The sequence below is a fragment of the Aptenodytes patagonicus genome, chromosome 1, assembly GCF_965638725.1.
Source record: "Aptenodytes patagonicus chromosome 1, bAptPat1.pri.cur, whole genome shotgun sequence".
NCBI lineage: Eukaryota > Metazoa > Chordata > Aves > Sphenisciformes > Spheniscidae > Aptenodytes > Aptenodytes patagonicus.
This window is the reverse complement of record NC_134949.1, coordinates 62,809,528-62,824,381: the sequence shown is the minus strand read 5'-3', so window position 1 is coordinate 62,824,381 and position 14,854 is coordinate 62,809,528. Positions and strand designations below refer to the sequence as shown.

The 14,854-nt window shown below is 43.8% G+C and overlaps 1 protein-coding gene across 1 annotated transcript in view; it reads left to right on the top strand.

The window, feature by feature from the left end:
* The window catches only part of STAB2 (stabilin 2), an 84,136-nt gene that overhangs the window by 36,346 nt on the left and 32,936 nt on the right, over positions 1–14,854 (top strand). Inside the window, exons 24-37 of the mRNA XM_076339581.1 lie at positions 625–718; positions 936–1,094; positions 1,487–1,582; positions 2,360–2,455; positions 3,454–3,501; positions 5,456–5,592; positions 5,945–6,059; positions 7,019–7,096; positions 7,278–7,370; positions 7,484–7,591; positions 10,387–10,518; positions 11,595–11,720; positions 13,083–13,139; positions 14,357–14,449. Of these exons, the coding sequence (XP_076195696.1) occupies positions 625–718; positions 936–1,094; positions 1,487–1,582; positions 2,360–2,455; positions 3,454–3,501; positions 5,456–5,592; positions 5,945–6,059; positions 7,019–7,096; positions 7,278–7,370; positions 7,484–7,591; positions 10,387–10,518; positions 11,595–11,720; positions 13,083–13,139; positions 14,357–14,449 (1,432 nt within the window). The remainder of the gene's footprint in view (positions 1–624; positions 719–935; positions 1,095–1,486; positions 1,583–2,359; positions 2,456–3,453; positions 3,502–5,455; positions 5,593–5,944; positions 6,060–7,018; positions 7,097–7,277; positions 7,371–7,483; positions 7,592–10,386; positions 10,519–11,594; positions 11,721–13,082; positions 13,140–14,356; positions 14,450–14,854) is intronic.

Genomic DNA, 14,854 nt, shown 5'->3' with positions numbered 1-14,854 from the left:
GATTTGCATACCACAAGACCACAGACTTCAGCACAGGCTCTCCAGTTCTGACAGGACTGGTCACAAAACTCTCTTACTGCTACAGCTGCCTTGTGCTTGCCTCACGCTCACCTTCACATGCAGCAAGTTTGCCTCTTGCCGCAGTGTATTCACAATGAGTCACCACAGGAAGCAGAATGTGGGATGCTGCGTAACTTGCATGCTTAAGAAATTCCCTCCAATATGGGTTAATCTTGGGGGGGGGACCCAGGGAAACAGGGGGGCTTGTTGTCTTGCATGCATTTCAGGAAGAGAGCTATCTTCGTTGTCACTGAAAGAAAGAGCAACCCCAGCCCATAATTAATTTAGAGCTATTAGCTCACCTTTGCAAAGATCACATCAGCACAGAATTAATTTCACTCCCCATCTCGTACACAGAGAGTGGATCCTTGATTTGACTTAATTAACCCAGTCAATATTTCAGAAGAAAACCATAATGTATGCACTTAAGCTATTTGTATCATGAATCCAAGGTTACCAATTTTAAGCTGCCTATAAATAGCACGTTACAGTGGAAAACAATCACTTCACTTTACAGCTGTCCTATCGTGTTTAATGCCTCCCTCCTTTCTCTTGTCTCTATAGCTGTGTTTGCAAACCTGGCTATGAGGGAGATGGCATGAGCTGCAGCAAAGTTGATCCTTGTGCTGCTTTAAACCCAGGTGGCTGTAATATCAATGTAAGTATGTGCTTTTCCCACAGAGCCTGACACCATAGAAAAGTAGGCAGTAAGGAAGGTTTGGCCAGAAACTGTTGCAGAAGAAAGAGTCACAATTTTCACTGCAGTTTCAAGCTCTTTTCCCTGATAGCAGCATCACTATTGCTTAGACAAGCCTTACACCTAAAGCCAGATGCCACCTAACTGTCCTGAATGGATGCTTCTGCATCCCTCCCAGGCTGAGTGCATTCAGACGGGCCCAGGAGAGTACACGTGCATATGCCAGGCAGGATGGACAGGTGATGGAAGGGACTGCTCAGCCATCAACAACTGCCTGCTGTCCACCGCAGCAGGGTGCCACGAAAATGCCACCTGCATATATGTTGGGCCAGGTCAGGTACGTCTTCTCACGTTCATTGCCACCTTCGGCACTAGTCCTCACCCATTTTGCTCTGCCGGTGCTTCCTACCCTGTTTTCTTCCCCAAATTCTCCTCTTCCTCCCAGCCACAAGGCTATTTCCGACAGTGCTCTCTATCCAAAGCAGTCTCCTTCAGTTTCTACCCCAGTGCTCCCTCCCTCCTACGTGGTGGTGTTCTGGCAGCAAATACTTTTTAGTAAGTACGTTAGTAGATGTCAGGTATAAAGGTCTTCTGAAGATATTAATCAGTGTCATTCCACTGAGGTCAATGGAGCTACGCAGAAACACAGAAAGACTAATTCACCATGTCTAGAATATGTACACTATTTTAATCATTTTAATTAATTGCTGTGTTTTATTAAAATGACAGAATGACTGCAAGTGTAACGATGGATTTCGGGGGAATGGAATTGAATGCACACCCATAAACTCATGCCTGGAACAAAATGGAAAATGCCATCATCTAGTGAGTAATTAATCACTCCCCGAACAAAGTGTTCAGATACATATCACACCTTGCCTCCTGCACACACCATAGAGTTTCCTTGCCATTTCAAGCCTGCAATTTCTGTTTGAGTTGGAAAAAAGCTTTCCAAGCAGTACTACAAGCACCAAAAATGCTATGTGAACCACATCAGTATGGTACATGCGCTGACGACAGACAGCAAGGGCTGCTCCCAGTTCTGAAGGACTATCTCAAGCCTGGCATAAATAAATGCTGCTTCTCTACCAGCAATTACAATTTGGATGCAATAGACTGTTGAGATGTTTACTCAAGTCACACATCTCTATACAGGCATCCATCAGCTTTATCAGTAGCTGCATGTGTTCAGCAGACCTGCAGGCTCTGCTGTGCTCCGTAGTGCCTGCAAGAGCCACACCAGCCTCAGGCGGGACGCAGGGACAGAGCTAAAGAAAAGAGCATGGGGGAGCAGAGGATGGGTCTGCCATAGTCGGGTGCAGGAACAGGGCCCAGTTTATGTAGGGAGGAAGTAAGAAAGGGTGGAGCAGAGAGTTTAGACTCCTAGACTTGGTGCATGGTGGGCAGGTGAGGAAGTTAGTGCCCTCAGCTGGTGGAGTTTGTCCTATAGGAGGGTGAGGATGTCTATGAAAGATGCTATGAAGATCCTTTGTTAAGGTTATGTCTGTATGTGAATGTGTATCAGGAAGAGGGTTTACAGGCCATTCTTGCTCTTAAGTGGTCTCCTGAGTATTTGATAAGTTCTCTCTTTCTGGTTCAAAGGCAACTTGTCAGTTTGAGTCTTCACGTGGCTGGGAGTGCATATGCCCAAAGGGCTACGAAGGAGACGGTAGAATATGCTATGGAAATGCTGCAGATGTAAGTAAGACGGTCATCTTCTCTGAGCACAGGACCTACTGCACAGTTCTCACACTGGATCTTAACCAGAGAGACAGCAAAGCTATTATAAACAGTTAGAAAAATATGATGCCCACCAGTGCTATCTGCAGACAGTGTTCCTGCTGGAGACTCTTGCCTGATACAAAAATGATCTGTTGTGTTTAAAAACATAACTTGGAAAGCGGCCTAAGGGATCTGAGCATATTTCTTGAAGACAAATTGAAAAATGCCAGCCCCAGAGGCCTAACGTGCAGAAGTGCTCAGCACTCACCTCCCAGCTGGGAGCAGCGATCACCCAGCTCTTCTGAAGTTCTGCCTTGAGGTCTCTCTCAGTGGAAACGGTCAATTTATTGTGTTAAAACAAACCATGCTGACCAGCAGGCAAATAAAACCAAAACAAGTAAATTGGTGAAATAAATATGCATTTAACAGCGTAGGAAAAATGAAAGTGTCAGCTGTCCCAGCCATTGGCAATAATCTTACATGGCTCTTAGCACTATCTGCCATCCCTGCTCATACCATCATCTATCTCTGTTCGAAGTACTGTGGCTGAATAAAGGCTCTCCACTTGCAGGATGATATGTAAGATGCTGTACAAATACCAACCAAAACAACACAGCTTTTTTCAATTAATTTTGCATTGAAGAAAAGATTTAGGTTTACATTCCCAGAAAATTAACGCTTAGCCTGAGGTCAGTACATGTTACGTACCAAGGTCAAGTACACCTAATACACCTAAGCAATAGATGGCCTGATTTTCAAAAGACGTGGTAACTCACCATTCCCATTACCAGAAAGTATCAGTACTAGAAAAACATTGATGTCCTCCCTTTTCACACATACTGAAAACCTCCTCCTCCATGACATGTCAACCAGGCCAGACACAGCGGGTTACACCACAGGCTACAGCAAGAGTACTTTGGTACAGCTAATTATAGCTTGCATACTCATGGCTTGCTCTTTCTCTCTCTAATCAGGAGTTATCTACTCTGTCAGAAGCATCTGCATTTAACCAATGGGTTAACGTAAGTACACTTCATGGTTGATTTTTTTAGTATGTTCAAGTTTGCAGAAATACATGAGCCTTTTAGCCTTTAGAAATGGGAACCTCACAGCAATATTCCCATCACACAGCAGAGGCCCAAACTCTGGAGAGGCATCGAGTGCCTCTCCCACCAGTCACGGCAAGGCTGATCATCCGGTTCCCTATTTCTACCTGAAAACCAAATTCTGATCCCAAATTCAGGCAAGTGAAGAAGCTCCACAAGCAGAAGAGCAAGTTACAAGCCCATCCTCTGAGGCAGGGGGCTACATAAGCCATTACTCATTCTGTACACAAATACACCGCAGTCCAGATGACCAGCAGCAGGGTACAAGCAGAGCCTGAATATGCGCCCAGGTGGCTCCTTCCAACTTCCCTCATGCAATAAAACTACACATAAGTGGAGAGGGAAGGCAATGCCTTACCCTCCCATTTTCACTGAGCCCCATGCCGGGAAAATGCAACCATATGGCTGGTCAGTGTGCTGCTGCCACAGCAGGCAAGGAGGAAAAAACTCGGTCTGTGTGGGCTTGACTGAGGTGCAGGAAATGAAGGAAGAGATTAGCTTGTTTGGCTTCAGATTAGGGAAGAAACGCCAATTTAGATGAAAGAAAAAAGTTCTAGATAGATTGATTGTCGCTGTCTACTTTTTATTTTCACATGCTATCATCTATTACTAGCGCAGCAGTAACATTAGAGGTCCTACCCCACTGTGGTTGGCACTGTGTGAATAAAGATCAAAACCAGTTTCTCCCAGAAAGAGCTTAAAACCTAAATATAAGAAGTGTATAGCAAATACATGGCAAACAGAAAGGAACAGGGATATGTTAATGAATAGCATCAGAAGCAGAAGCCACAGCATATTAGCTGCTTTCATGCTTTTCAAAGTTAGACGGCTCGGGGATCATTAAAGTATGCAATTGCAACAGGGACCTCAGGGAGCTGCTTAAAAGAGAAGCCAGTGTGGCTAATTTAAATCAGTTATCTGCCTGGCCCTGGGCTCAGGCTGCAGCACTGGACACTGTAAAGAGAAACTAATGAAGTTAAAGAAATGAGCACAATAGGAAAGGCTGTTCACCTGCTAATGTGCTTTTTAGATAATGAAGCAGGGAGGGGGTGGGAATCAGGAAGCAGATTCTGTATAATCTATTGAAACAGGGATGTGGAAGTTTCTGCTACACTTCAGAGAAATGGTATACCTTAAATTAAATAATGGTAGCTACAAATACGAGTGAAATAGGGAGGTATATCCATCTGGGGGGGGGGGCGGGGGGGTAACTTCATACTTGAGCAGGAATGTGATGTTTACCACTTTTCATAACCAAATATTTTTCATGCTGGCCAGGAAGGATGAGAAAGGGAAGTCTGTTGCTATTTCTATATTTAAATATTTGGAAGATGACAGTGATGATGGCTAGAAAGAAAGACGATCTTAACAGAGGCAAAATTCCCAGCTATTTAAGGGAGCCGATTCTCTTCTTGACTTAAAACCCAGTGTGGGTATTGAAGGACTATCCAAAACAAGCCAGCTTCCAGGCAGCATACCAGCTGCAAAAAGGTAGAACCCAAGCTAAATTATGATTTTTTTTTTTTTTTTTTTTTTTTTTTAACATTCAAGTCCATAAAATAGAATCCATGAGACAGACTAACTTTTGTGGGAGGCAACTTATGTGTTTCATAAGAAAAAACAATTCTGACCTAAACATTGCTTCTGCCCTTTAAATGCTGGCAATCTATTCTGTAAAAAATAGACACTCATTTACCATTTTTGTACAGCTGTAAGTACTTTTGTTCAAGTCATTGCTCAGTATAATAGTTTTTCCTCTCCAGGCCGGTCACAAAACACGTCACATACTCCACCTTGCTAAAAAGTCACCAGCTGCTATTTATAGATCGTCCTCAGGATGAATTATTTTATGCTCTTTACTTTCACACAGGAGGCTGAGATAAACTCGGTGTTGTCCACCACCTCAAACCTAACTGTCCTCGTGCCTTCTCTTCAAGCAATTGAAAACATGGATGAAGATGAGAAAGCCTTTTGGGTGTCAAAGAGTAACATCCCAACACTACTGAAGTACATTAATGGTTTTGGGTTTGGGGTTTTTTTTAATGAATTGCTTTCCATTCCAAACAAGACTTTGGTCTGAAGCCTCTAAAGCAAGACAGCTCTTACATTTTTAAGGGAGGGACATAGGATTCCCCTTCTAGTTACAGTGGTATAAAACTGTAGCAACTCCACTGAAAACAAAGACATTGTTTGTATTACATCAGAAATGTTTAAAGGCTGAGCTAAGATCAGAACATAGCTGAACTAGGTATTGTACAAACAATTCCTGCTTTAAACCACAGTTTTAGGCACACTAAGCACATTTATCTGAAAAAAATGAGAAAATACAAAACCTTCAAATCCAGTTAATTTCCTTTAGGTATCATGTATTGACAGGAGCTTACAGCTTTGCTGATTTCCAGAATTTATCGTCCTCTGACATGCTGCCAACATCTCTCCAGAGCAACTTCCTACACTTGTCTAAAGAAAATGGGGTGAGATGATCTGCAAACCTCTATGGTATCATACACCAAACCCTGACCATCACTGCCACTGGCTTTCTTGTATTACAAAGCCACACAGACATTATGTACCTGTGTTTAAAAAAAGACCGTGTCATAAAATTAAAGAAATAGATCAATTATATTGGGCCCTCTGGGAGAAACGTTAACTTGATTTTCTCCACCACTTTACCTAGCTGAAATTTGTCCACAATATTATTTATTCCTAGTGTCCCTGTAGCTGCTGCAAATGCTGGACAGTCTCGTAGCCAAACGGAAGCAGAGTCCCTGCCTGGAGCAGCCTGTGTGAACTAATTTAACACAAAGAGCATCAAGGAAACCCAATAACTTATTTTAGGGAGCTGGGAAGACAGGAGGAAGCAGTGATACCATGCACATGTCCTCATGTGCAACTTGATAGTCCCAAACCACGCGACAGTATTTTTAATGGTAAATAGCTACAACTGACAGCCCTTCCCCCTCAGCCTTTTTATTTATTACTCCATGTTCTGAGGAGGATTTTCTGGGACTCCATATGGCACATTTAAGCACTTCATCCCCATTAAGGGAGGGAAAAGTTGCCTTTGCCTCCCTTCCCCGAGGGAAAAATCATGAATGGGGTCCTTCAAAGCTGCACAGACACGGGAGCGCATGAATCTGCACAGGAGCTCATCCTGCCATGGGGTGGGGGTGAGTGCACCTACCCTGAGTAACCACCCCAGTGCGAGCGACCCCATGGCTTTGCCGGTCTGCGGGCGGGGAGCAGCACCGAGTCCCAAAGTCACCTCTCCTGCACACAGTTCCCTGAGGGCAGGTGCACACCGGCATGAGCAGAGCCATGGTGGAGCCCCAGGCAATCGTTTGGGAAGGTGTGGAAATCCACAGCACGAACCGCCAGGAAAACACTGCCACCGCAATGCAAAAGCAAACCCTTTCTCTCTTCCCTCTTTCAGAGCCTCACCCTCGAAGGCGCTCACATCGTGGATGGCGACATCGCATCCACAAATGGGATCATACACGTTATTGATAAGGTATACGGCCGCATAGGAAGGATTTGTTCCTCTGCACCACAAGCAGTGGAAAATAATTAACAACTCTTGGAAAAAAGTATTTGCACAGAATCGCACTTTCTCCTGCATCTGATCCTTGCAGGTGAGGTGCTACCACAGCATGTGCACATGTGCTGACGTGGGGTATCTGCTTCCTTTTCAGGTTCTGACCCCCCTCCACAGCACCGTCATGCCGAGGCTGCTGGCCCGCCTAGAGCAAATGCCCGATTACTCCATTTTCAGGGGCTACATTATTGTAAGTTTTCATAGCCTTTTAAGAACAGCAGCAGTTGTCTGCTTTGTTTGCATTTGGACTGGTATCAGGCTATCAGTGGTCATTCTGATTTGTTTTTATGTGTTTCACAACAGCAATACAGCCTGGCAAATGAAATAGAAGCTGCAAACACATATACAGTCTTTGCCCCAAATAATGATGCCATAGAAAATTACCTAAGGGATAAGAAGTCTGCTACTCTGGTACGTATTACTCACAAGACTTGTCTTAACTCAGTATCTCATCTCAGTTTCAAGTGGATGGATTGAGAGGACACAGAAATAGGAAGAGGTATTTGGTTTCCAGAAATCCAGTAAGTTTGGGTTTGCTTTTAACACCAAAAGAGGTGAGGAGGGATGGATCCACCTATATTTTCCTGGCTTGCCAGAAGAGCCTAGCTATTTGTTCTGGGTTTTGTCCTTCTCTACATTAAAAACATGCTGATAACATCCAAGACATTTCATCAGTAGACTTTTTTTTTTTTTTTCCCCAAAGATGATCAGTACAGGAATGACCAGGAATAACACTGAAATGAGTTTCCTAGGTGAACAAGTCCAGTCCCCTGTCATCACTGGCAACCCCATTGTTAATAATGCCACAAAATATTCTGACTCTTCCCTAAAAATATCCAGATGCTTGCCCTGTCGCTCCTGCAGGAACGCTATTGCCCAGCCACTTTCCACAGACTGTTTCTAATCCCAGTTTACGAGCACCATTGGCCAATCCCAGGGCTCAGAAAAATTTCTGAAATTTTCCTGGCTAGAAAAATTTCCACGGGCAAACCCCATTGCTGCTGCCCACTCCCAGGAGCCTCACACCAGGCTCATGCCTGACCTGGCCATCAGCTCCTCCCACCAGCGCGGACATGTCCATCCCACCTCCCCTGCCGACCTCAGTCCTCATGCCCAGAGCTAGTTTATATTATTTTGACAGCACGCCTCCGGCCAGTTTATATCCCTTTATTCTTATGCCAGGAATATGCTTTAGCTGAAACAACTTTCTCTCTCTGGCATTTGCGCCCTGACATATTTGCAAGGCCAAACAGCCTTCTCAATCCTGTCAGTCTCCTCCCAAGATAAGCTATCCATTTCCTGCATCATCCCAGCACCTTTCTTCACACCTGCTCCAGTTTGAAACAGCTTTATCAAACACGCATATCGAGAGCCACACCTTGCAGAGGAAGCTTCGCCCACGACTTGCTCAATGACATTAATACTTCCCTGCCTCTTCCATAAATATTTACCCTGCCACAATCTGTCCCTACTTTTCATGGTCTCCATTTACAGCCAGGAAGCTGAGGAGCACAGGGTTCAAATGACTCATCCCAAAACATTTACCACCAACTGGCAGACTCACGGCAAAAGTCCCGCTTCCTGCCTCACCGGAAGAATTCACACGTGATCAAGCTACGTCTGCTCAAATGACTTTTGAACACTATTTTAGTTAGTTTCGTGACACGACATCATCATTTCTGCATGACTGTAAGAAGCATTTATAACAAACTTTGAGAGATGCGTAGGTAGCTTTAAGACATCAAACCCGTTGGATTCAGGTTACACACGCACAGAAATCTTTTTAATTTCCACTACTTACCAATATGTTTCTTCTGTCTTTCTTCCATCCTCCCAACCTTGCCTGGTGTGGCAATCTGACAAAGAAAATGAGAAAACAACCATAAGGTTAAGCCTGCCTAAACCTTATCCTCTTCATGAAACACCTTGGGAGAACTCTGCCGCAGAGGGAAGAGCTCGGCACAGGGAAGAGACCCCATTCCTTGGCCTCGCTGGAAGCAAGGTTTTTTTCTCACTCTGCTGGTGATTAAAGACAGAAATGGGGATGCATGAGAGTTAACTTTTCCTCCAAAGCATCCAAGTCAAGAGGATTAAATAGGGTTGGACATTGATGGAGGCCTATGCCTTACTAGATTAGCTCTACCTTAATTGCCACCTTCTTGCCTGCAAATATTTCTTTGTCAAATCTGTGGAAAAGAAAGCAGAATGAGTCCCACCGTATGAGATGTAAAGACCACTACTTCACCCTGTGGGCAAAGCCAGGCAACATCACAAATCTTGCAACCTGGGGTTGTTTCATGCTTTCACACACTTTTGAAGGAGCTGAAGAGCGAGGAGCAATATGAATGTTCAGAACAAGGGGACAGCAGGCAATGGGATTTCCCACAAGCACCTTTTACTGCAAAGACATACAGCTGCAGCAGCGCTATATCTGTTGGCTAGGCAACTCCTAAACCCTCCAAATGCCCCAGCTTCTCTCACATCTACAAATCTCGCACAAACACATTCTCCTTCTGCTTCCTCCTCCAAGTCAGGGAGAGCTCTGGGAGTCCCCTGCTTTGGAACAAGATGCAGAAGCTTTGGGAAGCCCTCACAAAATTTTGACATGCAGAGAATAATTTCACTGCATCAATGAAAAATAAATACATTCTAGCAATAACGCATAGAAAACTTTCCAATTAACAGGTGTGGCTCTAGCACTTCGTTGATTGAAGATGACCTTAAAGATTAAAAAAAAAAAAAAAACACCCACCACCTATAAATTGCTGTAAACGTTCCTCTATAGGTTATTCAGGGATTCCCAAAGGAAGAAGGAATCGGTATGGGGAAGATTATAAAAGCATTCATGAATATGCAACTTTTGATGTCAGATGAACTCGTGAGGTTCAAGAGTCCTAAAAAAATCACCTGACTAACTTTTCCCTGAATCTGTCAGCCAACCCTATACACAGAAGAGACACTAACAGGCACAAGCAAACCTTGGTCCCGCCAGTTCAATATCCTTCCATCCCCCATGGTCAATAAAGTTTCATTATGACAGGAATGTGGACTCTCCACAGTAAGAAATATGAAATAACCTGCCAGCTAGAGAAGCTTCTCCTTAAATTCAGGCAATCTATGTTTGGCTTATACCCTGTGGGAAAAGCTATCCCAAAGAACTTTCCATGCTTTTTTACGTAACTCTGAATTTAATCGTGTGTTTGCAGGATGAAGGCCAAATCCGCTATCACATTGTGCTGGATGAGAAGCTCCTGAAGAACAACCTGCACAATGGCATGCACAGGGAGACCATGCTGGGGTTCTCCTACCAGGTTGGGTTCTTCCTCCACAACGGCCAGGTACTGCTGCCTGCACTTGCTCAGAGAAACAGGTTTCCTGCTTTTTACGAATCCAGCTTCAACTTTAACATGCAGTCAAAAACAGCTGTGCACCCCACATGAGCTTCTGGGACTTAATAGCACAAAAGATGTCACTCAAATGCAATGTTGCTCTCAGACCTGCTTAATTCAAAGTCACCCTTGAAGGGATCTTTGACTGAATTTGATTTCAGTTATGCTGTTCCCATTTAGCATTGCATTTTAGAAGCTACTGTGGTGGACATGTATCTCTAGCAGCTACAAGCCCACATCGCAAAGCAGTCATTAATCTGACTTCCAAGAGCTATTAGAGACCTGCCTTCAATTATAAAACATTAATTCTCTTTTCTGTGGATTTACTCCACTTTCAATCCTAAGAGCTCGAAGCACTTGGCAACAAATATGAATTGCCTTTCAACACCACTCATTGGAAAATCAGGCACAGCAAGATTAAGCGACACACCCAATTCTGTGGCACAGCCGGGAAGGGAACTTGGTCCTCCTTCTTCTCTGCCCCAGAGCTCCCTCCAGGCATAGGCAAAGGAGGACAGAAAGCTTCTCACCAAAGCAGTTTCAGCCCTGCTGTTTGCTCTGCCCACAGCAGAGCCTTAAAAGAAACATCTGCTTGTGGGGCTGGTGAGGGCACGATGGGAGTGTGGGGTAGCAGTGAGATGATGAAAGTCTGCCTTGAAGGAGCAGCTTCTGGGAGGTCTTCCCTGAAGCCCATCATCCCCCACAGACAGCAAACCCAGCTCTTGGCTTGCTTTAAGGCTCCTTCTTCAAAACCTTTACACCCCACAGTGGAAAAAGCTGCTCTGCCAAATCCTATTGCTAAGAAACTTCAACAGGCTGCATGTCATCTCACACCCTCCAGTCCGGTGAAGCTCTTAAATGCAGCAAAACTGGGATGTGAGCAAGTGCTCGAAATTAACGACGTTCTTTGGTTTTCCTGAAGTGAGGCTTGTACATTGCTCCTTCTTTCACCCACTACTGCTGCAGTTACCGTAAGGCTACTAAACAGCTCTGCTGCTTTCTAACTGATGGCATTTCTTTTGCAGCTATTCATAAATGATGCACCTATAAGCTATACAAATGTTGCAACAGACAAAGGAATTATTCACGGTTTGGGAAAAGTCTTGGAAATCCAGAAGAATAGATGTGATATCAGTGATACCATGATCACCGTAAGTGGTTCTGTTCATACAAATGTTTAAAGGCCCATCAGAGAGATCTATAACCAAACACAGCTAAGATGTACAGGATACGTGACACTGTATTTCCCGGTAAGGAAAGCATGCATTTTCCACAAAGGGTATTCCTACCAGAGTTTTAGCATCTATTAAGACTGCTTTGATCCTGCAATCAATGTACTGACAGCCTAGATAAAATATAATTAGAGTAGCACAAGCAATTCCTGAGCTTTAATTTTCAGAAAATAATAGTAATGCACTATTCTAATACATCTTCTTAGCCAGGCCACTTGTTTATAAAGTAAACAAGTGAAAAAAACCTAGAAAATAAAATCTTTTTAGTAAGGAAAAATGTTTCTTTTCATTCCAGGTGTAGATTACCGCTGCACATACGCATGAATTCCTCTGAGTAAAGCATTCTCCCTCTTTTGTTCCTTTTACATATGAAATACAAATGGGTTTACATTCCTTTAAAGGATAGGATGTGGTTTCCTCAAACTGGCAGAGAAAGGTTCCCTTTGTCTTTTCTCCTGAGTGAGTCAAATAGGACAGCAAACAAGCAGGTACCTCCCTTTTTTATGGAGCATGCAACGAACTAGACAAGGAAGACAAAGTGAGACCTGTGCTTCAGTTAAAATTTAACAGGCGTGAACTTTTGCAGCTTAATTCTTTTCCTTGGGATACAGTCCCATATTTGAGTGTATTCCACTCAAGGCGTTCCCCCAGCTTTGCTCTGTCAGGTACTAACCAGGCTTCGCACATAGCCCTTTGGTTTCCCATGGAAAATTATTTTCCCTGCTATGTTCAAATGCAGCAACATACTTAAACAGTCATTTAAGCCTTACTAAAACTAAGCACATATTTAGCTAAACAGGAATAATATTAAACATTGTATATTAGGTACAACATGCACCTAAGCATTTTGCAGAAACTGACCTTACACGTGCAAATGAGTCACATGCATATAGCATAGGACATATACACTGTATGAGTTTTCCATTTCCAAGCTGCTATTGCCCTTGTACCCCAGGCAAACTACATCCAAGCTCAGGATTTGCCTCTTATTGTGCTTCCGATGGGGAAGCCTTTGGGAAGAGCAAATCCAAAAGAGCTTTCCTTCTCCTTCCCCTTGGGAGAAGGCCTCCCGTAGGGTGTCCCCACAGACCCACTGGTAGGCATGTTCTTCCTTGCTGAGCAGTCCAGCTACCCTCACCACCTTTACCAAAGGGAGTATCCTGACTATGCACCCTGAGGGCTTGGTTTAGAAATATAGCTGGAAACGATGCATTTTCTATTGAACAACCTGTCTGCAGCTCTATACAGTCTGTTAACTACCTCCCATTTGTGTTGCTTAAGGAAAAGTGCAGAATTTGTTCGCAGCCATCAAGTTGTCCCCCAGGAACAAAAGAAATAGTAAGTATTTTATCATTAATGCTTTTTTTTTTTTTTAATCAAAACTGAGCATGGATGCATTCAATCCTGTTTTTAATATAATTGCCTCAGTTTCAACAAAAGTTATTGTAGTTACTTCAGCCTGCTAAATACATTGCTTACAGTCAATGGACTCAATCTACCCTGAGAGCAAGGCAGCAGAATCAAGGGCAGCTTAAAGATAATTTTATGTTGAAAGACCAGTTTCTAGTCTGCATTAGGACAACTGAAGACTCCTCCAGCTGCAAAGGTTAACCTCTACCATGCAAAACTGAGGGAGTTGAACATGGTCTGGAGTATGCTCGCTACAGGAGGAATTACAGAAGCAGCTTTTAGCCCTTTGCATCAGAAATGTACAGAAAGGCAAACTCAACCTGTCCCCAGCAACATGCTGTGAGTTATGGTCACAAGGAAACTTGGAGACTATAGAGGCTGCGGGCGCCCAGGTCCAATGCATGAGAAGTGCAGATATTTAGCAGGTCCCCGTCAACCATGATAAGACCTAGAGCTTCTCAGCATCTGAATTTCTCTGGGAAAGCCCCTCTGTTGGGATTACATAAGCATATTTTCCTTTATAATTTTTTATTTTTTAATTATGACAGTAATAGGATTCCAAAGCAGATCAAGTTCCATCCACTCCATTAAAGTAATTGGCTGAAGTGCTCATGAGTAAAACTCAAACACATTAACGTTTCCTTGACAATGAGCAGCTGGATGGATGCTTATCTCAATCTCCTAACAAGTGTACAATGAGACCAGCAAGCCTTTTTCTGCAAGCAATCTTTCCCAACTGTGTCCAGACATGGAAGACAAAATTTCAACAACTATTTTTGCAGAACTTTGGCTCTCAGTTTTCCAAGAAGAATTAGGAAGAACAGGAAATATGTCGGGGGGGGGGGGGGGGGGGGGAATGTTTGTCAAACTTCAGAAAAAAAATTCTGTTCCAATTCTGAGCAAAGGCAGTATTAGACACATCTTTAAAATGCCACAGGGCACTGAGTTAAATTGATCATATATTTGCTAGCAAAAATCATTTAGCTAATGCATTTTTATTGCTAAAAGTATTTCCTTCATTTTCATTGTGAATGTGTGAGTCAGTGCACAGCATGTATAAAGTTAGTGTCCCATTTTTTAAAACATTTCAAAGTAGCTGATCAATATTACCCAGAAGTGAAGCCATTTCTCCAATCTGCGTTCAGGCAGGGGAGAAGAAATACTGCGTCCTCTCAGAAAACATGAGAATGTACACCATCCAGATCGGGTGCCAGCTAAAGTGTGCTAAAACCATCATTGTGAGTATACCATTTCTGTTGCAGTAAAAGCCAGGAAACCCCGACCCTGAACTTCACCCTCCTCGTAATCCCCACAGGCAGCGCGTCAAGGCGGTCCCTGACAATGTATTTTTAGGCCTTTTATTCTGGATGCAGCAGAGATTGGAAGGTTAAAGGCTGCTGATGGCTGCAGCATAGGAAGAGCTGGGAGCTGATGTGCTGCAGAGGGAGCACAGGTTTGGGAAGGGTAACCCCATGCTTGTCCCTAGCAATCCCATCCACCTTTCCTTGGGGTGGTGGAGGGCAGCTGGGTCCCACCAAGGACTTGGGCTGGCAGACTGAGCCCCAGCACAGTAAGAAGTGTGGCCAGAGACCAGCAGAGCTGAAGCGCTGCTAAAAATCCAGACCTATAGTTCACCTCCACCC